General features: G+C 40.1%; 1 protein-coding gene across 2 annotated transcripts; it reads right to left on the bottom strand.

Annotated features, from left to right (window-relative positions):
- Positions 1–1,738: 1,738 nt before the first annotated feature.
- On the bottom strand, positions 1,739–25,818 carry ccnb3 (cyclin B3). 2 transcript variants are annotated; one of them, XM_059651282.1, is made up of 12 exons: positions 25,596–25,818; positions 25,181–25,317; positions 22,522–22,605; positions 22,069–22,187; positions 20,498–20,615; positions 18,764–18,862; positions 17,946–18,038; positions 16,165–16,302; positions 7,425–7,580; positions 6,125–6,274; positions 5,584–5,714; positions 1,739–2,483 (listed from the first exon to the last, which is right to left on the bottom strand). In XM_059651282.1, exons 2-12 carry the CDS (start codon positions 25,250–25,252, stop codon positions 2,408–2,410), a joined length of 1,236 nt encoding a protein of 411 aa, XP_059507265.1. In that variant the 5' UTR covers positions 25,253–25,317; positions 25,596–25,818; the 3' UTR covers positions 1,739–2,407. The 2 variants fall into 2 exon arrangements, with proteins under 2 accessions (XP_059507265.1, XP_059507266.1); XM_059651283.1 differs by having other exon boundaries at positions 25,181–25,292.
- Between the last annotated feature and the right edge of the window lie 211 nt (positions 25,819–26,029).

Raw genomic sequence — 26,029 nt, 5'->3', positions numbered from 1 at the left:
GTTGAGATGTACAACATTAATGTGGAGCATCAGAAAAAAACATCCGTTTAGAAGGATTAGTAGCTAGGAGCACAAATTTGAAAAGGTAAGGGAAGGGTATTTAAAGATGAATTTTTGGAAGGTTTCCACCCCTCAAAAAAAAAAAAACTGGAGGGCAATAGGTAGCTGAAAATGTATTTCCAAAACAGCAGTAGAGGTAGGAACCACCACAAGTATTTAAGACGACTTAGATGAGTTTAAAAGGACAAATGCATTCCAGAATACAGACCACGTGCCAGCTAACGGGACTGGAGTAGCTGTGGTTGATAACCAACATGGAAAGAGGCTCTTTAGCCCACAACCCTGCTGGAAAACAATTCTGTCAATAACTACGTTTCCCAATCCACATAGGATGGGAAAATCTACCCAAATAAAGACAATCGACATGAAATTAAATTTCTGGCATTTTAGCAGGGTCTTGAGCTTGACGGCAAACTTAGGCACTGATCACAAGTACTCAAGTCAATAATATTCAAGCTACAATTACCCTGGTCTTCAACCACCAACTCTGCTCAAAGCTCTAATTAAAACTTCAAAGTCTGACTATAGACCCGGTCACTTATGTTAAGTAAATTGAGAGTTTGATCAATCTGAACTCAGCATCCAGTAGGTGATAATGCTATATATTATTTGCAACAAATACAGCTATTTACAGAGGGAATTTTGTTCTTTTAAGAAAAAAGTTAGAGTTTTATCCAAAAATCTAGCTGCACAACGCTTGGTCTGATTTTCCTACATGGCAACTCCTTGCATCAAAACCTTCAAGCTACTCATTTGGCTTTAAAAATGTCTCTTGCAAAACAGGTACCAGAAAAATCCAAATCTGAATTAATGGTCAAAGATATTGACCAAAGTATCTACTTTCATGTTTGTTTCAAAAACACTTAGATTATTATAGATTGGAAATCAAGGAACCCAGTGCTAGTCACATTATCAGAAATCATTAAAGAGTGACAGAATGATCACCTTTAAAAAAGACCAACATTAAAAATAATGCACGTTAGGCATACTTTCCGGAATGAAATACAGCCCTTAAATAAAAAAAAATGCTGCAGGCATGATCAGAGGTATCCAAACATATTTACATACATTTTTTTCCACATGAAACATATTTGCTGAAAAGCAAATACAACATACAAGAATATAAAAATGACAGCGCTTCCAAAGCATAGCTTAAATAGTGTCAAAGATAATATTAACAGGTCAAACATCAAAATGGTACAACTAAACAGAAACACATATTTTGCACTTGAAAACAATGATCTACATCAATAAGTGGTCCCTGAAACAAACCTAAAAATATGGTTTTTAAATTAAAAGAGGCCAACTTTAAAGTTTACAATTTACCAACATTAGAGATCAAAAATTAGCAAACGTTTTTTCTTCTGAGCAAGTGTATTACATTCTTCTCAGCTAAAACTCAGTGATTTGAATATCGGGCACTAATTTTCAAATAGTTTGATTGCAAACAAAGTCAGTTGCATGCACCTTTTCCCCAGATTCATTCTACAGCAGGGTGGAATTTGTGGATCAGGTCAAGCATCAATAAAGACAGTGAATTTTAAGGTGAAGGGGAAAAAAAAGACGAAGAGTTTAAAGGTTAACCATTTGGCATGACACTCTGCCTTGTGGTTCTTGCATCTTTCCCCAACCTACAATAACGTTTTCTTGGAGAATGGAGGGAATGGCGGGCGGGGGGGGGGGGGGGGCGGCGAGAGAAGGGCGGCACGTGTGGTGGGGGTGGTGCGTGGGGGAATGTTGGCAGGTGGCGCAAGTAAAGTGAAAAATTTACTTTCAGTTCAAAGAAAGGAACAATTTCACTCACATGGTAGAGGAACAGAACATCATATGTTGCTAAGAGCAGGACACTTAGTACCTTAATTCTTTCAACAAAAACAATATTTTTTAAATAGTTATCTTTAATCTATAATGTTAAGAAGTTACTTTTTTAAACTTGAAGTTTAAGAAATCAAATGTCTAATATATTATGACTATTTAAATTTTAAACGTTCTTCTGGGAAATAAAAAAGAGAGACAGGCTGTGCCACATTTTTCACAGGCCAACTGCTAATTGTCATTTACTCTACATTCAAAGTTTTAAATTGGGGCAGGAAAAAAAAAACTGTTGAACTTGCTGTTTTGATCTGATCAGCCTCTTTCTGTCTTAGAGATTTTGGTATTCAGGTACTTTGAATTTGTTAGTTACATTATAAAAGTGACAATTATGATTAATTACACAATTGTTTCTGCTTAGCAGAGGTACAGTAAAGCAATACAAGTATTTATACACTATATACACAACACAAGATCAGCTTTATGACTGCAGATGATACAACACCACTTTCCCAGCTGTCTGGATTTCATTTGATCATGTATCCTCCTTCAACTCGTCTTCTAACTTCAGTACATCGACAGGTGGAATTTTTGCTACTTCAAAGAATACCCTAAAACAATTAAAGACAAATTCCTCAAGGACAAGTGTAAGCATATAAGGAAATGAATACAGGAGAATAAAGAACTGAATTAGGAATATCTTCATTTGTTGGTTTGGTTACAATTTAGACACAACCAGCTTTTTCTTCACAGGACTCAAGATCACATTTGAAATCAGATCTAATTTATTGTAGACCTAAACCCATCATCTGTGCAGATTACTGCAAGGGCATCTGCTGCTGCAACCAAGTGGCCATTCTTAAATGGCAATTAATAAACAGAACAAGAGAGATGAAGGGATTTTTAAACTCCCCAAATGATGGGAAACTAGAGCCTGTCAAAGAAAGCCAATTAAGTTATTAAAAATTCACAGACAGGTGCAAACTAGCAATCTAAAAAGCTGTATGGTATGTAGACCTGTCTTAAGGAGGCTACAATTTGAAAGTGAGGAAGTTGTGCTTCAGAGATAGTGTTTGCTGGTCTTGAGGTAAGGTTTCAGGATAAGGGGATTATTATAGAGGAGATCAGAAAATTGTTGTTTCACTCAAAGAACTGAGAATTTTTAGGCTTCAAGCTTTTTGGTCTTAGAATCAAGGCTTTTGGGAAATGGGAAGAAAAGTGCTGTTTGAAGCCCAAGACCAGCCAGTGATTGTATTGAATAGTGGAGCACACTCAACAGGCTTCGATTCTACCCACACTTCATGTTCTAGTACAAAGCCTCAGGTCAGATCCTAGGTAGAGTAATCCATTAGACTAGAAGATATGAGAAGTACAGTCAGTCTATCAAGTCTGCACCAATATCCAGTCATTGATGTTGCCTTTCCTAAGGCCATTCTTATACATCCCCACCCTCCCCCCATAACTTTTGACCCCCTTACTAAATCAAGAGCCTTCAATAAACTTAGCCTGCGCAGCTTTCTGTGGCAACGAGTTCCACAATCATTGTAGTGCTGCAGCATCTCAGGAAGATTGACCATTAGAGAGGAGCAACGATTGCTGATCATGCCAGTCACATATCCCCAGAAAGATGGTAGTTAAGTCACCAGAATTATACGGACAATTAATAGGCTAAATCAAGGTCAATTTTCATAAACTTGGCTCCTCTTCCCTTGACTACAAAAGTAGGGAGGCATTATTCAATTTCAAAGAGTCAGTCAGATACACAGCACAGAAACAGATCTTTTGGTCCTACTCATCCATGCTAACCAGATGTCGTTAACTGTTCTTGTGCATTTGCCAGCATTTGGCCTTCATCCCTCTAAACCCTTCATATTAAAATATACCCATCCAGATGCCTTTTAAATGTTGTAAATGTACAAGCCTCTACCACTTCCTCTGGCAGTTCATTACTTACACACACACAGACACACACAAAGCTTATGTCCTTTTAAATCTTTCCCCCTCACCTTAAATCTACGCCCTCTAGTTTTGGACTTCCCCACCCCAGGGAAAAGACCTTGTCTATTTGTCCTAATCATACCCCTCACATTTTTTAACTTCTAAAGGTCACCCTCTGCCTTTCAATGCTCTGGGGAAAATAACCTCAGACTATTCAGCCTCTCCCTATAGCCCAAACCCTCCAAGCCCAGGCAATGTCCTTGTAATTTTTTTCTGGACCCTTTTATAGTTTCTCAACATCCTTCCCATAGTAATAAAGTAGTAATTCAAAAGCTTATTTTAGCAATGGTGTTCAGTCAGGGCCACACAAACTTAGAGACCATTCAGGAGTTAAATCAGGAAGCAAGGATGGAGGCCATAATTTACAATATACATGAAAAGCCAGTGAGGAAAGTGAATATTAAAGCAAAGTTTATTCATGGACAAAAATAGGTGGGAAGACAAGTATGACCCAGAGAGTTTGCAGAGATACAGTTTCAGTGAGTGGACAAAAACTTGGCAGATCGAACATGTGGGAAAATGTGAAGTCATGCAAAGCAAGGTGGTAGAGGAGCTGATGATTATTTAAATAGAGAAAGACTGCAGGAAGTTACAGTGGAGGGATTTGGGATCCTTGTGCCTAAAATCAATTTGCCTCTCTTTTTGTGAATGTTGGCCTACATTTCAAAAAGGTTGGAGTGTAGAAATAGGGAAGTCTTGCCAAGACTATAGGACACAGTAGTTACACCACAACTTGAACAGTTTTGGTCCCTTGATGCAAGGAAAGATATTGCATTGGAGACAGTCCAGAGAAGATTCACTGTTGATCCCAAGTACAGAGGTCCCAGGTCTTATGATGAGACTAAGTTGGGCCTGTACAGATTTAAAGGAGAATGAAAGGCAACTGAAATAAACAAGGTTCTTAGGGGAATGAACAAAGAACTGTAGGAGGCTGGAAATTCGTAAAGGTCAGTCAGTTTAGGACTCTACTGACTGGAAATTAGAAGAATGGGGGTGTGATCTCATTAAGATACATAGGGTTCTGAAGGAGCTTGACAGCGTAAATGCAGAGGGATTTTTTTTTCATCTATGGGAGAGTCTAGGACCAGAGGAATGATCTCCAACCAAGGGGTGACCCCGTTAGAGCAGAAATGAGGAATTTCTTTAGAGGGTTGTGAATTATTGGTATTCTTTACCGCAGTGGGCTGTAGACACTGGGTTATTAAGTATATTCAAGGCTGAGAAAAGTCATATTTGATTAGTAGGGAATCAAGAGCTTATGGAGGAAAAGGCAGGAAAGTGGGGTTGAGGATTCTCAGATCAGCCATGGTCTAAGTGAATGATATAGAGCAGACAATGAGCTGGACAGCTGACTCCTGCTCCTACATCTTACGGTCTCAAATCACTTCCCAGGAGTGTGCCTGGAACTGGAATCAATGAAATTTTCAAGACAGAGATGCATAATTCTTGTTAAAGAAAAACTGATTAGAAATCAAAAAAGGAAAGGTAGGAGGTATATCAGCCACGGTCTAACCGAATGGCGAAATAGGCTCAAGAGATAAAACAGCTCAATTGCTGCTATGAAATTAAAAAAAAACAAAAATTCCACTGCACTTGCTATGGTTTTCCTTAACATGTTCTGAGACCATACCTAACTAGGTATGGTGTGCCATGTCCACTGTCTATCTTAAGTGTGGTTTCACATAAAAGGTTGCCAGATATACAATTTCTTACTTGTGAGCGTACTTGTACCGCACAGCCTTCAACTTTTCATCCGGCTTACTGTAAAGTAAAAGGTTTAGTCTCCTCACCAGTGAGTGCAAGTCAGTGATGTGATATCCAGTGTAATGTTCCAGAGTTGGAGTCTAAAACAGAAGAGGATGTAATGAGCTGGATTGCCTATTTCACTATTATTTTAAAATTCTATAGGCCTGCTAAAACAAATTAATAGTCTAATCCTATCCTCTAATCAGATTTTGTGATTACTTTAACAAGGAGGGCACAGTATGTCACAGCACTAATATATAGTGCCTCCAGCAGCACAACAGCAACTCTCCCCTACACCCTCCCTGACCCACCATTTATGCAATATTTCTGGGGTGGAAATAATATTACAGTATAATCTAACAAAAATAAAAATCAGCTTCCTACCCTTGCTGCAGCAGCTGCTTCAGAGCAGCTACTGAGAAGCCGGAAACAGATCTGTGTTGCCAAACCAAAAAGGGAGATTTAAAAAAATGACTCTATATAATATGCTAACTCAGTTTATACTCACCCATCCTCCAAGCTCTTTCATCTTTAGGGCCAGCAGCAGGCAGGATGCTGCTAATTTAGAAGCACTCTCCCAGATAAACTCATATTCCTGCAGGGTCAACTCACAGATATAACGAGCAAGCGTCAATGTCTCGAGGTTAGCTCTCGCACACTGTAAACATTGAGTTGGAGATAAGATAAGATTCAGGCAGATTAACCTCAAAACTGCTCAGAAAAACTAAAAAGTGATGTTTCCAAAATGTGGGGAAAAAAGAGACAACTAACCGTACTATCAAAATGCTGACATGCTTGTCAGTTACCTATCCACCTCCAACACTCAGCACTTCAATCTATTTTTCCTCCTCATAATGAAGGCAAGATTTTTCAGTTATAATACAGACTGTAAGGGAGTGCTCACACAGTGCTTCACAATGCTGAAGTGTGTTGGTTAAGTCAAATCAACATCTGTCTCAGCTTTGTATAATCATTGAATCTCTTATAGTACAGACAAATTATTCCACCCATCAGGCGTGCACCAATTCTTCAGAGAGCATCCCATACTCCATGTTTACCATGGCTAACTCACCTAGCCTACACATCTCTGGGCATTATGCAGCAATTCATACCTTGGCCAGTTCACCTAAGCTGCACATCCTTAGATGGTGGGAGAGAGCCTAAACACACAGCAGAAACCCACATAGACACCAGGAGAATGGTGATTGTGAGCCAACTCCATACAGACAGAGGTTAAAATCAAACCCAGATGTGAGGCAGCAGCACCAACTGTACTACCACACCACCCTTTCAAGTTGGACACTATATTTCCATTTTTATGTAGACTTCAAGACACTTCAAATATTAAATACATACAGCAGAGAATATTTGCCAATGATGGCATTGTTCAAATTTTACTCAAAAACAGTTTCCTAGCACAGCTCCACACCCCTTTTGGAGGGGGTGGGAAAGACACAAGGTTACAATTTTAAAGTTTTGAGCTAATAAATAGTGCAGATTATGGTGTTTTAATATTCTGTGAACACCCATTGAGAGCAAATAAAAAGAAAAATCACATGTCTGCATTCCGTTCATTACTCCAATAGTCATCTTTAAACCTCAGCAGATGGCACCATACCACAGATGTTCTTATAGTCTCAGGTGAATAACTGAGCGGGGGAGGGGGGGTGGGGAAGGCCACTCATTTGGACATGGTTGCAATACAAGTATAATCAGAGGGGCAGCAAACCAAACTCTGTTTAGGGTTAAATTAGTATATTCAGGAAACAACAGGAAAATTCCAGTTATATAGAAACTATGCGACCAACCTTTGCATATCTTCTCAAGAATCGATAGGCCACAGGAATATTGATATCAAACTTCAAGGTTCGGAGAATGTTCACCTCCATTGAAAGCAGTTCCTCCCTTTGATATGCATCATCACAAATGTACAAGAAATCATCCACACAGGGAGGACAGCGTTCCTGGAAATGATAAAAATGAATCAATCCAATCCACACTGAAGGCAAGAAGCTACTTTCTTAACAACGGTCCCTGCACCAGCAGCAGCTCAGACATCATTCCTGATTTACTGGATCATGGGTTTCAGACAGTTACTTTTTAAAATTGAACACTGTCAACATGAGTGTGTTGACCAAAGTTACTCTGAATATTTTTATGATGGCCTTATTTGCAACTGGAGACTGCAGCCTAGATCAGCCAACTTCTTCATTCCAATACTGTTCATTCAAGCATAAGCAAGTGACTGGGAGGAGTATGCAGCAGGTCAGTATCATTATGAAATAGGTTGGGAAAGGGGACCTACTCAAGAGAAGGAGCTAAAATCCAGTCAGAGTGCCCCTTTGACTTACATTAACTTGTTTGAATCCAAATGTGATAACACTGGAAACAAGGTACGTGATATGAAATATGGAATCAATATTTACCTTTGATTAGCCAAGTGGTTTAAGTCAAAACAGTGATATTAAAGTCAAAAAGTATTAGAAAATTCACTTTTGAAATACATAAAATCCAAAACTTGGGCAAGATTTAGTTGGCAAGGACTTCATTTGAACCATGCTGGGATCAGTGTCCTGATGAGTTGTATAAATGAGGATTATAGATAGGGATTAACAATAATTAGTGGCAGAGTGGAAGAAAGAGTTGAATTTAAAGGGGAGTTTAAAAAACCTCAAAGTGACAGTAAGGCAAAGCTGTAAAAAAGTAGAAAGCAATTGATAATCAAAATACAATGGGAGGGGATAGCAATTATAAGCAGATTCATACAGCATTTGTAACAATATAGGCAAGTTAATGGTGCAAATAGAATTGAACAACTCAGTAGCTGTCACAGACACTATTGTGGGGTGGGAGAGGTAGGGTGTGGGGACCAGGTCTGGGAAGTAAATGTTGAATATATTTTGAATGTTCTGCAAGAATAGACAAAAAAGGGAAAGGTGGGTAGCCTTGTTAACAAAGAGAATGGTATCATTGTGGTGGTGAGTAGTGATAGAATTGTGATGCAAAAATCAGCTTGGGTGTAAATAAGGAATAGAAATGGAAAGAAGTTGGGTGGAAATGAGACTGGGGAGCCTTAGAATCATCTACAAAAAAAAAGAAGTGTTACTTCACTGAAGGATGCAGTATATTAAAAAAGATAATTCGTAGCGTGTAAGGAGGGCACTTCAAGTGGTCTTGAGTGATTTCAATCTGCATATTAACTGGACAAAAATCAGGTGGGCAAAAAGGGAACATGGAACACAATTTATAGAGTGTATCAGGGTTTGTCTCTTAGCAAGATTTGTACAACTTAGTAACAGGATACTTACCTCCACCTCATTGTACACTGCTAGAGCTAATGAGATAGCTGATCATTGACAGATCCTCTAGCAAATGATCACAACATGGTAGAATTTCACAGGGAGGGACAGCATTTCAAATCTCAAACCAGGGTCTTCAAAGTAAAGCAGAATTGCAGAAGGATGAAAAAAAAAGTCACCGAGAGCACCAATTTGAAAGGTCTGTAGCTGACCAGCAGCAGACATACAAGCAGTTTTTGCCTTAGCAAAAACATCCTGTCAAGTGAAGGAATTGGAGAAGGACATGATTTTTAAGAAAGAAGGAGATGATTAAAAAGCAGAGAAGATGGGCAAGAAATACACAAGAAAAACAGCAAGACTTATACAGATGTGGGGGAAAGAAAAAAGTAACTAAAATGAGTGCAAGACTCTTGGGAGGATCTGGATGAATTGGCTTCAAGGGGGAAAGTTTTTACAAGTTTGCCAGCATTCTTGGAGGATATAATGGTGAGAAATAAGGTGAGTCAGTAGATGTAGTATTTGGATTTCCAGGAAGCATGTAATAAAAATAAAAAAGGTGCCACCAAAAGGTTACTGCACAGGATAGGTGCTTATGGAATTGGGGATGATGTATTAGCATGGATTAAGGATTGGTTTACAGAAGGAGGCAGAACCCAATTGGCTTTTCTACTTAAATGTTTGGAGATACACATCAAGCGCAATGCCACAAGCATCAGTCCTAGGGCCTCAACTGTTTACCATCTATATTAATAACTTGGAGGGGACAAAGTGCAACATTTCCACATTTACTGATACAAAACATGCGGGGGGGGGGGGGAGGAAAATCGGTGTGGGGAGGCAGATGTGAGGATGAAGGAATCTACAATGGAATATTAGATAGTCGAGCTGTACAGGGCAAAATATCCTCCAGATGGAGGATTTTTAAAGAAAGTAGAGGTCATGTAGTTAGGTAGGGAAAAAGAAAAAACAAAACAACAAACCAATATCCAAGTAGCCAGGGTCTCAAAATAAAACACTGCAGTTCTCATACCTGGCTGTCTTTTACCTGACAAAAAAGCCTTACATACCAGTACAAGTAATTAGAGACAAACAATTACGACTCATATTGCCACGGGGTTAAGTTTCAAAACAGAAAATTGTACAGGACATCTGTCAAGCTGCATTTGAAGTGTCGTCTTTGGTCCTTGCAATTAGAGGATATACTGAAAATGGAAGCAGTTTAAAATGATTCATTAGGCTGATTCCTGGAAATAAAGGGTTGACTCATCAAGAACTGCTAATCAGGTTGGGTCTTTATTCATTAGGATTGAGGTGGTGCGATCTTACTCAAACAAGATTTTAGGGATCTTTGACGGGATTAGATGCTGACATGTTTCCACTAGTGGTAAGAATCTCAAACTAGTGGAGGCAGTTACAATACAAGGGAACATCATGCATATGCATATGCATTTTGCAAAGTAATTTCTTCTATCAAATGAAAAGTCATGAATGTCTATTTCTCAACCTCACTTGTAGGACCTTGATAACAAATTATTAAAGCAGGACTCTAGAGTTTTGAAGGTGTTGAAGACAGAGGAACTGGCACAAAAAGGCCTATAGCTGATCAGCTACTATCTTAGAGAATAGCAGAACAGATGAGGGGAATATCCTACATGTTTCTATCTCTTATCCAAGATTTAATTTAAGATTTATATCGATTCATTAGAGCACAAACAGAAAAATTGATGGACCTAAATAAACTGACATTAGGATTTAAAGCATCTGAAAGAGTAGGCAGGAAAATATTAGAGATGTATTCCAGTTCTTAAGATCTAAAACAGTTGAAGACATAGGTGACAAGTGGCAGATGAAGAAAGTGAAGCATGTACAAAAGCCAGTATTGGAGGATTTAAAACATTGTAAAGCTGGACAAGTTAGGAGATAGGTATGAGGATATGGAGTTGTGACAAGTGAGAAGGACTTGGTACAAGTTAGGATACAGGTAGCATTTACATGAGATAATGGGAGCTGCAGATGCTGGAGAATCCAAGATAACAAAGTGTGAAGCTGGATGAACACAGCAGGCCAAGCAGCAGCTCAGGAGCACAAAAGCTGATGTTTCAGGCCGAGACCCGTCAGAGAGGGGGGATGGGGAGACGGTTCTGAAATAAATAGGGAGAGAGGGGGAGGCGGACTGAAGATGGATAGAGGAGAAGTATAGGTGGGGAGGGGATAGGTCAGTCCGGGAAGGACAGACAGGTCAAGGAGGCGGGAGATTAGGTAGGAAATGGAGGTGCGGCTCGAGGAGGGGATAAGTGAAAGGAAGAACAGGTTAGGGAGGCAGGGACGAGCTGGGCTGGTTTTGGGATGCAGTGGGGGAAGGGGAGATTTTGAAGCTTGTGAAGTCCACATGGATACCATTGGGCTGCAGGGTTCCCAAACGGAATATGAGCAGCTCATATTCCGCTTGGGAACCCTGCAGCCCAATGGTATCCATGTGGACTTCACAAGCTTCAAAATCTCCCCTTCCCCCACTGCATCCCAAAACCAGCCCAGCTCATCCCTGCCTCCCTAACCTGTTCTTCCTTTCACTTATCCCCTCCGAGCCGCACCTCCATTTCCTACCTAATCTCATCCCGCCTCCTTGACCTGTCCGTCCTCCCCAGACTGAACTATCCTGTCCAGACCTCCTTAGATAAGATATCAGTTAAACACAGTCCAGAAATAATCCTCTCCACCTTCGGTCCGCCTCCCCCTCTCTCCCTATTTATTTCAGAACCCTCTCGCCATCCCCCTCTCTGATGAAGGGTCTAGGCCTGAAACGTCAGCTTTGGTGCTCCTAAGATGCTGCTTGGCCTGCTGTGTTTATCCAGCATTAACTTGATCTCATCTTTATACAGAGATAAGAGTTGGGAGCAGAAGTAGTCTAAGCCTGCTCTGCTGTTCAAGAGCATGACTGATTTAATTCCCTCACATTCCCACCTATCCCTCAGATTAATGAGCAAAAAATAAAAACAGGATAGAAAGTCATCTATTAATGGACATTCAAAGACTCTACTTCCACTATATTGAGGAAGTGTGTTCCAAAGACCCTTAATTCCCTGGAAAGAATAGTCTCCACTGTCTTAATTAGTCAGACCTCAGTTCTAGATTCTTCCAGAAGGAGGAACAGCTCTACATCTACCTTGTCGAGACCCTTCAGGATCTTGTACATTTCAATCAGGTGCTCTCCTGTGGCTGAACTCCAGCCAATACGTACTGACCCTTTCCTTTTTCTTTAAATACAACATCCCACTTATTCCAAGTATTGGTCTTGTAAGCCATCTTTGAAGGCATTTAATTGGTCCTTGGTGACTAGTACAGTATATAAAATACTCTAGATGTGATCTTAGTGTTCTATCTAAGGTCAAAAGTTACATGACACCAGATTAGAGTCCGACAGGTTTGTTTATTTGAAACCACAAGCTTTGAGTGCTGCACTCTCATCGGGTGAAGGGAAGAAAAAGCATACAGGCACAGAATTTATGGGCAGAAATGTCAAAATGGTGCGAATGGAGTGTCAAATAACAAGTCTCTGCAGGTGATCAAAAGTGTCAAAAGCTGATTGATAGTGAAGACAATGACCTATAATTGAATCAAATGAAAGAGATAATTACAAAAAAAAGTAAGTCATTACTGGGGACAAAGCAAATGGCTGGAACAACTGGTAGGTAAGAGTCACATGCTGAGGATCTAACCAAAAGTAACTAGTAATCCAAAACTGTACAAACTAAAGGTGAAGTAACCAATTTATAAAAGGTAATGGTTTCAAAACAGGCCAGTAAGGTAGATTTTACAAATATAGAAGTGTGGTAGGGTTATGTAGAACGACATGAACCCAAGATCACTGTTGAGGCCATTCTCAAGTGTACAGAACTTGGCTCAGTTTCTGCTTGGCAATTCTGCATTGGTGTGCATCTCGAAAGTTGTGTGGGAGCATGCTTACCTGAAGGTCACAGGCTGAACATCCCGGACTGCTGAAGTGTTCCCTCCCAGCAAGGGACCATTCCCGTATAGCAATCATTGTGATCTCCATTCAGCTGTTAGCATTGTCTGCATGGTCTTGCCAATATACCATGGCTCATGGCATCTTGCCTGCAGCATATGAGGTAGGCAACATTGGCTAAGTTTGTGCATGCCTCCCACGCACATGATGGGAGACAAACAGCCAGGAATACTCCAGACAACTACCTGCCAATCCGATCAAAGAACACATCCATTAACTCCGACTGATCAGGAACTCTAATCCTGTTCCTCAGAATATCCTATCCATTCTCATCTTGGTGTACTTCTTGCAAAAGAATCTTCTACTGCCTTCTGAAGATGCACAAAGCCAACATTTAGCAATGGGACCCGGTGTCAGAATCTCTCTGGCTATTTCAAAAGCACCTGGAAACCCAGTGTAAAAGAAGCAGCCAGCTTCTGTTGCAACACTACAGAATCTTTAATGGCAACTCAGCACCTAAAGACCAGGAACATGCTTTGCCACAATGGATGTTTCAGCATTCTACCCCTGCATCCCTCATGACAGCATTGCTGCAACAGCTTCAGTACTCAATACCAACAACTGCCAGTTTCTAGATATCATCCTACAACCCATCAGCTTCCTCCCTCGACCACAACCAGTTCTTCATCCAAACACATGGAATAGCCATGGGTACCAAATTTGCACCCCAATATGCCAACATTTATTAGGAGAAGTTCAAACAAGATTTCGTTGCTGCACAGGACTTCAGACCAATGCTGCACACCAGATACATAGACATCATTTCCTTCCTCTGGTGACTTATTAGGGAGGAATCACTAAAAACAACTGCAAAAGTAACAAGTTTCATCCCACCAGACTGGCCATGGACTATGCTTCAGAATCAGTCATTTTTTGGATACACATCTCTATCAAGGACGGATACCTCAGTACCTTACTTAACCACAACCTCATGGGTAACCTCAATGCTGCAGTTCTTTACTCATGTTAAAAGAAGCCATCCCCTACAGGCAAGCCTTGTGCATACACAGGATATGCTTAGATGATGGGGAACATGAACACAAAGATGCTGAAAGACACCTTCATAAGATGGTCAACTCATTAAAATCACCAGTTCCAACATGCCATAGCAAAAAAAAATCCACAACAACTTCCTGAGCAGACAGACACAGGACATGACAGTGTCTTTTGTCATCCAGTACTTCCCCTTAGCAGAGAAACTACATTGTTCTTCACAGCCTTCAATACGTCACCAGTGACAATAAGCATCTTGCCAAGATCATCCCTAAACCCCCGGTTCTTGCCTTCAAACAACCAAACCCTAAATGGACCATAATTCACAGCAAACTACCCAGCCTTCAGGACAACCTCAAACACCACACAACGCTGCCATGGCAACGTCTGCAAGACACATGATGGTAGTATCCATTGATGATGTGACATGCAGGAATACCACCCACCACATACACAGCAGAGTCTCATGACTCAACCAGTGTCTACCTCACTTGCTGCAGGCAAGGATGCCCTGAGGCGCGGTATTTTAGTGATATTGTGCAGACACTACAGCGATGGAAGATGGACACCACACAACAATTGCACAACAGGAATGCTCCCTCCCAGTCAGTCGGGGGCAAGGGGGTGCACTCCAATGGTCAAGGACATTCAGCCTCTGATCTTTGTCTAACCATCCATGGCAGCCTTCAAGATACACAACAATGCAGCATCACTGGCAGAAACTGATAACCAAGTTCTATTCACCCAATTGTGATCGTGGGTTCAGGTTGTGCTACATGTAACCCACCACACTCTTCTGTATTTGTAAAACAAAAACCTTTATTGCCCTGTTTTATCACCAATTTAATAACTTATGATCTACCTTAGTTTGTACAGTATTGGATTACTTGTTCCTTTGATTAGACTCTTGGCATGCAACAGCTGTTATTCCAGCTGTTTGGTTTGTCTCCAGCCTGACCTTCATTTTAAATTTTTTTTTTGTAACTATCTGTAAGCCTCATTTAATTTGATTATAGGTCAGTGTCCTTAATTACTAGTCAACTCTTGACTACTCACACTGACACTTGTGATCATTTGCAGACTTCTTATTCGACACTCCGCATTTGTACGATCTTTCGATCTCTGCCTACTAATTCTGCGCCTCTATGCTTTTCTTCATTCCACCTGACAAAGTGGCAGCACTCCCAAAGCTTGCGATTTCAAATAAACCCATTGGACTATGATCTGGTGTCATGTGACTTGAGTTTGTCCACCCCAGCCCAACACATGGCACCACCACACCATAATTATAACTGAAGCATAATCTCCCCACCTTTGAGGGAATTGAATACAAACAAACAAACATTCTATTAGCGTTCCTAATTACTTGCTGTTACCTACATCTTAACATTCTGTGGTCCCAGCATGGGAACACCCAAATCTCGTCAAGAATTTTATTTTGCAGGAGGAATTAAAAGGAGGCCAATTTCATAATTGCCCTGAATTATACTCTATTGCCTGATTGTCCTCTCAAATGAACCTGTCTATACCCCTTTGGTACTGTTATACCACTTTTAACTTATTCTCTTATCCATCTTTGTGCCAACAGCAAATTTTCATTTACCAGTCAGTCAGTCATTCAGTCCTTCATCCAAGACATTTAATAAAAATAGTAACCACTCGAGACCCCAGCACTTGTATTTATGGCTCACTACATTTATTACATCACAAACAAAGTTATCCATTAATGCATGCTGGTTCACGTACAACAATCTTCCATCTGTGGTTAAAAAAGGTACCTGAACCAGTAGCTTTCATTTTCCACAATACTTTTCGATGTGGCACTTTATCAAACGCCTTCTGGAAGCTTAAGTACAGTACAGCCACCAGTTTCTGTTTATCCACGTCACGTTATTTTCTCAAAAAGAACACATGAATCAGTTGAACATAACCTCCCTTTACAAAGCCATGTTGATTTGACCTAATTAAGTGCCCTGGATAGCATCTTTAATAGTGTCAAATGTTTTCCCTAGAGCAGATTTTTAGCTAGCTACCAGTAGTCTCCTGTTTTCTGAAGGAATGGGTTACACCTCCTATTTTTCTAATTAATGAGCTTTCTCCATTATCTGAGATTATGGAAAATTAAAACAATACCACCAATCTATTTGTTACTTAAAGTTAATATGAAATTCATGAGAACCCACTACAGGGTAAAAGGGGAAAGGCCAAAGAATATCAGATTAGGTTGCTCACATCAAACTTTGCAGCAATGAGGATTGCAGTGGAACCCAGAAGTTGTAGCGTTTCTCTCATACACACTGCCACGGCCAGGTAATGATCCACTAGCTTAACTGCTAGGTACAGAGTCTCATGATTCAGTTCAAAATTTTCCTTTGGAAGATAAAAGATACATAGATTAAGTGAATTATTATTTGTGTTGGGGGCTATAAAAGAAGTGAATCACAGCAGGATTATACCAGTATAGTGCAAAAAGCTAAGAAAAAAAAATGTACGTCCAGGAGCTACAGAGCTATGTATAGAAGACACCAAAAGACCAAGTTAAGCCACAGGTGTGCATACAAATAACTGTGGGGTGGGGCAGTGTAAGCAATGCAAGAGGTTACTGAGGGAAACCAAAATGAAATGTTACCTCTTAAATCGAGAGACCAGTTATACAACACTGAACTGGAGGTGTAGTTGTACATCGCCATTAAACACATATGCCAACAAAATTCTCCTGGTTTATTGCTGAAATCTGAACATTTTCAAAACTCCAAAACAGATTTCAACTTTGAAGGAATTGAATGAGGTAGACTTTTAGGGGGCAGTGCCAGAGGTTAAGGGATAACAGCTGAACATACAGCCACCGACGGTGAAGTGATTTAAAAAGGATGTAGGAGAAACACATCTTGGAAGGTCAAAGATTTGATGAGGTTATAGAGAGCTTGTGAATAGACAGATTCAAGATACAAATCAGACTTAAATTGCATAATAGCTGTCAAGGTCCAAAATGGTCCACTGCTCTCACCATACTTATTGGCTTCTCTTTTATTAAAAAAAAAGTTGAGAGAAAATTGTAAATAGACAGCTGGTGAGAGAAACTTCTCGGTTGGAAGATGGCTATAACTTCAGATAAAATAAAATGCCTCAAAATTATTCACCTTGGTACTAGTCTTTGCTTCCATTGTCCGTAAGCACAAACAAATAGAATGTACTGTGTACATTTTCCCCACCTTCTGCAGCATAGCTGACTGGAAAAAACTGTACTCTTACCAAAAGATCAGGCATATTGAAAGAATTTACAAGCTGAATCAAATCGGTTTGGCCAGTTACAGAAGCAGCTTCCAAAGTCAACAAGTCCTGACATGGAAATCAAACCCAGAGCTGCTGGCCCAGAGGTAGAGGTGCTACCACTGCACTACTTAATTAGTACATTACAAAAATGTATCTGCCATTTAGCGAAGGTATTGTGCTACTTGGGTAGAGCAGGAATTAGGTAAGCGAATTCCATTTACTCTGGTGGGCTCATGGACAGCTAAAGTAGTAATCTCCAAACACAGCCTGTGTCTTGGGAGCTACCCTGCAGAATGGCAGCAGCTTCGAGCATACTTCCATGTTTAATATAGAAGCCAATAATACAGTTTCTACCAGCAACCTAATTTTTCCAGTTCTAACTTTGAAGTGTAGAAATTAAAAGTAAAGTAATTTGAAGGAAAGTTGTTAGAACATGAGAACCTTTGTTTCTCACTTTTCCTTGTAGAATGGAAGTTTGTTTCACCAGTGAATTTCATTAATTCCTGCAAGCCAATGAGTTTGGGTGGAGTAGCGATTTGGGGAAGAAAAACAGAATTGCTCAGAGACTTTCCTCTAAAGGCCACCCTCACACCTTGTGGTGTTACGGTCACAACCCTGACAGCCCTCTTGCCAACAAACAGTGCATAATGATACAGCGTGGAAATGCAGGATTGAACCGAAATTAACAAACAAAATCAAAAAGTCCAAAAGTGCCTAAAAAGAGGTGAGTACTTACTCACCTGTACCTCAACCATCCAGTCGACCAAAATTCCCCTCATCTCAATGTTTAGGTCTGGTTGCTTTTCCATATAGCCTTTTAGAACAAATTGTTTCTGCCAGACAAGAATCACATTTTTATAAAATGAACCGATTTGTTAACTTGTTATTAATTCCAAAGCCTAGTCAAACTGCAAGAACACAAAGTTTCAGCTTTTAACTGTTCCAATTTCTACATACAGCTCTAATTTATGAAAAAGCCTCAAATTCACACCCATGATGTTGACCATGGATTCTGTTGCAAAGTTGGACTGTTGGAACCTCAAATCCTTCCCCTTAACCAGGCTTTAAAAATTTAAAAACAGAAGTTTTTGAATCTACCTAGATGACCAAGTTCTGAAGTAATACACCAACTCCAGAATATCACTTCATTCTCACATTGGATTTTACTCCGTTTCCTGAATCTAGACAGACAGAGAACCACTTTTGCTACCAGTCCAAACATACAATCTCAAAGCCAAAATATTTATTGGAATTGTTTTTGGAAGGTCTATAAACAAATGATCTACTTTGATCAAGTTAGTTAATACAACTTGCAAACTGGTACTTTCATATAACCGCTACAGTATATTTTATCTGTTATATATCCAATTTCGGGACAGCTCTTGAATGTGAGGTAGCAAATGCAGAGCACTAGGTATAAAAATATGGAATGGCAAGATAATGTAGAGAATTAAACAGACTAATTGCAAAATCAGCCAATCCCAGCCATCTTGCTTCAAAGGCCAATGATGCTTTTTAGGGAAAGTGCTGGAAATTTACAAATTGTTAGTTTGCTTACCTCCCTCTCCTTCATATAGTTGAATATATCATTTGCATAGATTGCATTCAGGAATGGGTCTTTCAAATTCTCTTCATCAACTTCATCATAGGCAGGCAACTAAAACCATAGAATTTCTCCAATTAATCATTCTCCTTTGCTAGTTATTCCAGAAAGCTGGTGAGTACCATTCAGCAACACCTACATATTATGCAGAGGTCAGTCATCATTTACTGGTATAGAGCATCACCCAACATTTGCTGAAAAGTCCATGGAATCTGATGAACCTAGGTCTGGTTTGCTATAGAATAGTTAAGGGTATTTACAAATAAAGAAATTGAACAGACATGAATACACTTCCCTAAAATCAGGGATATCACACTACCTTTAAAAAAAAAGGCAAACCTATCAGGTATCTTTTGTCTCAAAAGTCTTTAAAAATACAACTTTCCTTTAATACAATTTAAAGGCAGTCTGTTTTCTTTGTATTTTCAAAGAAATAATTCTGATCAAAAAATCTTGCATGCACAAGCATTTTCCAAACTGGGTATGAACCATTTTGAACTTTTTGCAGAGTGTAAGAAAAGGAGATGGATAATCTGCTTTTCGTAAGTAATCATCAGTTGTGAGTAGCATTGGCAAGGCCAGCATGTGTGCCCATCTTGACCTGTCCCAGAGAAGGCGGTGGTAGGTAACCTTTTTTGAACTGCTGCAGTCACATCTACAAAGCTGCTGGGAGGGAAACTTGCAGGTAACACTCAAGCTTCTGCTGTCCTTGTCCTTTCATGAGGTTGACATCAAGGGGTTTGGAAGTTGATGTCTAAGGAGGCTTGGTAAGTTTCTGCTGCTCCTTTTAGACACTGTCAGTAGTGGAGGGAATATTCTTTTAATCTTTGGATGCAGTGCCAGGTGAGTGTTACTTTGTCCTGCATGACATCATGCTCGATTCTTGTTGGAACCACATGCACCGAGTCAAACTAGCTTTCTGGCAATTAGAATTGCAGGTTAACGTACATGGTAGCAACGGAGTAGAGGTGCTATCCCAAGAGTGTCAGAACAAATATAGCTCAATAAATCTAATAAAGAGAAAGGTGTCCCAGAACCTTGAATTGCTCTTTCCTCGGGGGAAGGGATGGTTGGTGGTGCTGGTGACCCGAGAATCATGGTAGCCTATCCCTGAAACAGTGCAGAGTATGCTGAGAACCAAAGGTGGGTTGGGCAGGTAGGCCTGCCTCAGTGCACTGACAGACATTTTGTCAACTTAACAAAAGGGAAAACAAAGTTTGCCCTTCAGCCCTCACCTACCTACATTACCCATGCCATCTAATTTCCTCACCAATTTCCTCAGAGCACCTTATCTTCCAAGGCAATCTATGTCTCTTACTTAGCCCCATGTTATTTTAGTTCTGTGCCAACTTAGTCAACACATGCTCCTCATCCATTGCCCTACACGGACCATTTGAACTCAGTGTCCACAATGACCAATGTTGAACATGTATTTATAGGTTAATTCATTATTCCAAGCAAACAACCCAATTGAATAAGAGTATATTTACTGCTGTCTCTGCACATTGTTAATAACTAGGCTGGCATTCCTATCATTTTATTTTTTGATTTTCGCTGATTATTTGAGGCACTGCTGGTACAGAATAATTGTGCTAGTCATGTTGGCGACTACATAAATTTAGCTTGACTCAAAGTATTGTAGATGGAGCAGTGCTGTCTGCTGACAGATTCTCAAAAAAATTTGTTTACCTTCAGGTCTGCTGATTTATTTACATCAGCTGCTTTTTCCTCTGATGGTGCTGGCACCTTACATATTTTCTGTTCTCCTGCATTGTCCTGATGCTCCAAAGAAGCTTTAGGTCCTGTACTGAGGGAAGAAATAGGAAAGAAAAACAATGGGATTCTTTCATACTATTTGCCATTCATTGTCATAAATAAAGTCTCTCAGGAACATTACTCAAAACAAGTTCTATCCTCAGATGGGTATTGAAAACGTTTCACTACAAACTCTTCAATTCCAACAGCATCCTGATAAATCCAATCTTTGTTAAATCGGCAATTCAATATAAAAATGTGATCTTGCTTCTCTTTTTAAAAAGAGAGCTGAAGCTCAGAAATGCAATTGAAGAAATGAAAATCCAAAAGAACTGTGGATGCTGCAAATCAAAAATAGGAATTGCTGGAAAAGCTCAGTAGGTCTGGCAACATCTGAATTGCAGGGGAAAAAAAGAAGTGTGTGGAGGAGCAGGGTCAGGGTCAAGGTCAAGAGTAAATGATAGCTGGGGAAAAGAGCCCCAAAATAAAAAAGAAAATGACAGAGGGGGAGAACAGTTAGGCAGACCAAAAAAAAAGTGCAGTAGATAACAATCTGACTAGGACAGTGAATAGCTGTTAATAAGGCCAGGCCCTAAAATTATTGAGCTTGATTTTGAATTGGAAGGACGTCAGGGTGTCCAGGTGGACAATGAGGCTCAATGCAAGCTGGAAGAGCACACACCAGGCCTGGTTATCACAGTCTGCAATTGCACACCACCTCTTTGTTAGCCACTAGCTAACAGTCTCTGTTAACAGCTATTCACCCTCCTCGGGACATCGTTATCCACTACTGTCAGTTTAACTGTTCTCCTCACTTTTGGCTCTACGCCCACCTATCATTTACTCCTGACCCCATCCTCCCACAAAACCCCCCCCCCCAAACTATCAACCAACATTTTCCTAGCTACCATCAGTTCCGAGGAAAGTTCACCAGACCTGAAACATTAACACTGATTTCCCTTCACACATGAAACAGGGTACTTTTGTACATAGTCCATAATGAAATTCTCATTTGTACTGCCTGAAATTAATGCAATTCACCGCAGACTTTTTTTTTAAAAACAGGAGCCAGTTGCAAATATTCACGAGCCAAAAGTATTATTTATGCACAAATAGAAGAAAGATTGGTGTATAGTTAAGAACATGTAAATTTAGACGCAAAAATTTAGAGACCATCCCACTACCATTTTTTTTTAATCTGGAACAGTTTGTAATTATAAGCGTCACCATTACCTTTGAGTGAATCAGGTTAAGGTGTTAGAAGGAGGATCCTAGTGATATTCAAATGTAGCAGCTGGAGATGAAGGAGTCAAAGAAATCACCCGAGCTAAATATTCAACCCTCAACCACCAAGAAGCAAAATAACTGTTCTCATTTCAATTTTGAGGGAATTTCCTGTCACTTTGGCCTTGAAGTAAGGTTAAAAAAATGAGACATTGCAACATACAGTGCTGTACAAATGTGAGCACTGACATATTCAGAACCAGAAAGAGGAGGATGTTCACCTTTTTAAATTATTCTCTTCGTTTTTTAATGTTTCTTGTGCAATGACACTTTTTTGCGTTTTCTTACCCACGACCTTCCCAGGTTTTTTCTTTGAAACCAGATCTTGACCTTGTTTAGCCTATTAGCAGTGAAAAGAAATTTGGATAAGATATCAGTTAAACATAGTCCAGAAATAATCCTCTCCACCTTCAATTCTCCTGCCCCTCTCTCCCTATTTATTTCAGAACTGTCTCCCCAACCCCCTTTTCAGACAAAGGGTCTAGGCCCGAAACATCAGCTTTCGTGCTCCTATGAAGCTGCTTGGCCTGCTGTGTTCATCCAGCTCCACACTGTTATCTCAGATTCTCCAGCATCTACAGTTCCCATAATCTCTCTCAAGTATAAAACCCACGTGTTTTGACAGAAGGATCATCTTACCATAATAATGAAAGCAATCTAGTCACAGAACTTACATTTGTGAGGTCTTCAAAAGCTGATCTCTTCTTGGGCCCACCCTGGGGTGAAGAAGGGGAACGTTTGATTTGAAAGCCATCATCCTGAAAATGGCGAGGAAGTAGGAATTAGTATGTAATTGATGTCAAAGCACTGGCCATTAAAAATTGTGTGACTCTCCAACAGAGAGTGTGCTTAAAAATGAAAGAAATATTTATCACTGATTGTAGACAATCACAGAGCACGGAATCAGGCCAAGTCATCCATGCAGACTGGTTTTCCAAAACTGAAATCATCCTATTTGCCTGCATTTGGCCCATATCCCTCTAAACGCTTCTTACCCAAATACATGTCCAAATGTCTTTTACGTGTGGGTAATCGTACTCTCCTCTACCAGCTCATCCCGCATACACACTACCCTCTCTACAAATTTCTCTTTCATGTTATTACATTAAATCCTTTTAATTTGCTTCAACAACACTGCCACCTCCTCAGGCAGAGGCAATAAATAAGCTACATGAATCCAGACTTCCACAAATACTATTTAGGGTAACATAAATGCAAGTCATAATCTTGGCTAGGAATCTAAAAAGGGAATGAATATGCTAAACCACAATAGGTTTTTACTAGCTGCTTAAAGCAACCAATGAAGGCAAACTAAATAGATAATGTTGCATTAAAATTTTTAGATCATGGGGGCTCAAGAAAAACACGACTCCTTCACAAAATAATGTATAATTGCAGGATTGCAAAATCAAAACTTCACGGACCAATCCCATTCCAACGAATGGGAGTGAAACAGTCTTAAAATATGAACTTTTGCAGAATTAGCTTCAATGACACCAAATACTTGTTCAGAAGATAAATATAAACAGATATCTTCAGAGCTGACTTGTCCACATTGTAGAATAGGAGGGTATCGTTCCAACAACCTAAAATGCTGAGAGCCTTTGAAATAATACTCTTGTTGCACAATTCCAGTATCATATGTTCCTACTCAAATGGTCAGAGAACCTGCCCTCAAGAACAGGTACTGTTGGTTGCAATTGATACCAAAGATTCTTCAGTGAAGCATTGGAAAGTTTCCAATAACAAAAGCTACAAAGGCAAGCTCTGCCAGCAAACCCAATTTATTACAATCTTCATGTCCAGATGTGTCCAAAAAACTCAAGGCCATAACTCATGTTCCACAAACTGATCCAGAAGCCATTGGGCACAGATAACAAACAACCAGAAAATGAAATCTTACAGGATATGTTCTGTTTGGAAAAAAATACATTATAACTTGCCAACATGCTGAACAATATGGAGAAAGTTAATGCTGATACCCAAACAAAGGTTTAAAACAACAAAAGGAAATCATCTCCAACACCATACCATCAATATTTTACAATACACAACTTTGGATCATTTTTGCTGCAGAATAGTGGACAAACATTCTCCAATTTGATAAAGACAAACACTTGGAATTTAGGACAAAGTGTGATTGCCCATGTGCAGGTATATTTAATGCAAAGCTCCATAAAAAGTTCAAGGTACAAGGATGTATTACTAACTTCTGGAGCAGGTGGTACTACAACCTAGTCCTCCCATCGCTGATAACAAAGTGTGGAGCCGGATGAACACAGCAGGCCAAGCAGCATCTCAGGAGCACAAAAGCTGACGTTTCGGGTCTAGGCCCTTCATCAGAAACGTCAGCTTTTGTGCTCCTGAGATGCTGTTTGGCCTGCTATGTTCATCCAGCTTCACACTTTGTTATCTTGGATTCTCCAGCATCTGCAGTCCCCATTATCCCTCCGATCTCTGAACCAGGAAGCCTGGGCTCAATTCCTACCTGCTCTAGAGATCTATAATAACATCCCGAAGTAGGTTGACGGAAAAGATCTAACTTGCAAACAGACATCATTGTGAGCAGGTGTTTGTGCTGTGTAACAACTGCTGCTCTGCTAGAACAATTAAAGTTTAAGCCTGTGACCAGATTCAATTGCAAACTTTGTTGTGATCAACCATCATTAACATAAATGATTTTCTTAAGTTTAACAATGAGAACCAATCCATAGCGAAGACATTGGAAGTCTCAATTTTAAGTATAGGAGTACAATTTGATTCAAATTCTACTTTAAATATAGACGAAAGTCAATATAAAACGACCTAACCTGAGGCTCAAACACAGATACCCAAAATTTTAAAAATGAGCAGAAAATGGTGGAAGCAATTGACATTTCAATTTTTGCAGGAGGAGCAACGAAATTAACATTTCAGATGGTTGACAACTCATTAGAATACTAACCAGAAACGTTAAATTTGTTCTTGCATGGTCTCGAGTATTTCCAGCATTCTATCATCTTTCATACTCTTAGTTTGGGAGATATTCTGCTGTTGCTACTCAAGATTCAGTTAGATCAACAGATCAAGAGCAGACTTTCAAATGTAAACATACACGACACGACCGATTTCCTTCCGTTTAAAACCAAACAAACGTTCTCCCCACAGAAAATACCCTGCTGCGACAAATCTAGTGACATAAATTGCGCATTAAGTCGTGATGACTGTAGCAATATTACATTTTTGATTCCCTGACAGATGGCTAAGTATATTATCAAGGCACGCATCTCAAGAGCCATTCACATGCACAAAATTTCCCACTATTTTTGTAGCATTTAAGTTAAATGTTCTTACCTTCTCCATTATTGAAGGCTCTTTCCCAAATGGTCCATGTTGAGCGTTTTTTGCTTCCGAGGCTTGCGGCATTGCTCCGACAAGCCTGTAGGAGGGTGGGGAAAGAGGGGAACTGGGAAAGAAAAGGACCAGATAGCCTAACAGGAGGTAAAAAGTTAACACGTTTGATCAGTTAAAGAAGAAGACCAGGAGCGTAGTCACATACAAATGCCATGGTTCCATTCCTATTGCTACTGATTCTCCAGTCAAATAACAGACCTCGTGTGTGTGGCGGGGGGGGGGGGGGGGGGTGGGGGAATGGAGGACGAAAGAGAAAAGAGGGAATATTGGATCGACATACAGTAAGAAATTTGCAACAAATGCATCATTGCTAATGCAACGCAGCCGAGCGAAAGGAGCAGTAGAATTCACTAACCTGCTGAACCTCCAACCTTATGAGAGCGATACTGATCGAAACCACCAGGTTGGATGGGAGACTAATGCAGAGTTGAGGACGGAGCCTTCCCGAAGTATAGGGCAGCACTATTGCCCGTGCTCTGTTCAAGGTATAGATTGTTGGGTAATAGACAATAAATAACTCCTTTCCCCACGTACACCACCCGCTCTTGCTCTTCTAGTCTCACTCACCTTTTTTTTGAAAAGTGTGGCATAGTCTCTAGTTTTCCACTATTGGCTGCAGGCTTCCCAGCGCTGGCCAATCAGAACGCGGCCAGAATGCGTTGCTAATTCGCAGTTGCCAAGGGTGGAGCCTTTTTCAAAATGGAACGCGCTTGACCAATGGGGAGAGAGGGGCGGGGCTCTGAGCCGCGCCTCCTGTGAGATTTTTTCGAACGAAATTTGTCCCTTTAA

Source organism: Stegostoma tigrinum, chromosome 15, assembly GCF_030684315.1.
Source record: "Stegostoma tigrinum isolate sSteTig4 chromosome 15, sSteTig4.hap1, whole genome shotgun sequence".
Lineage (NCBI taxonomy): Eukaryota > Metazoa > Chordata > Chondrichthyes > Orectolobiformes > Stegostomatidae > Stegostoma > Stegostoma tigrinum.
This window is presented reverse-complemented; position numbering and strand designations above follow the sequence as displayed.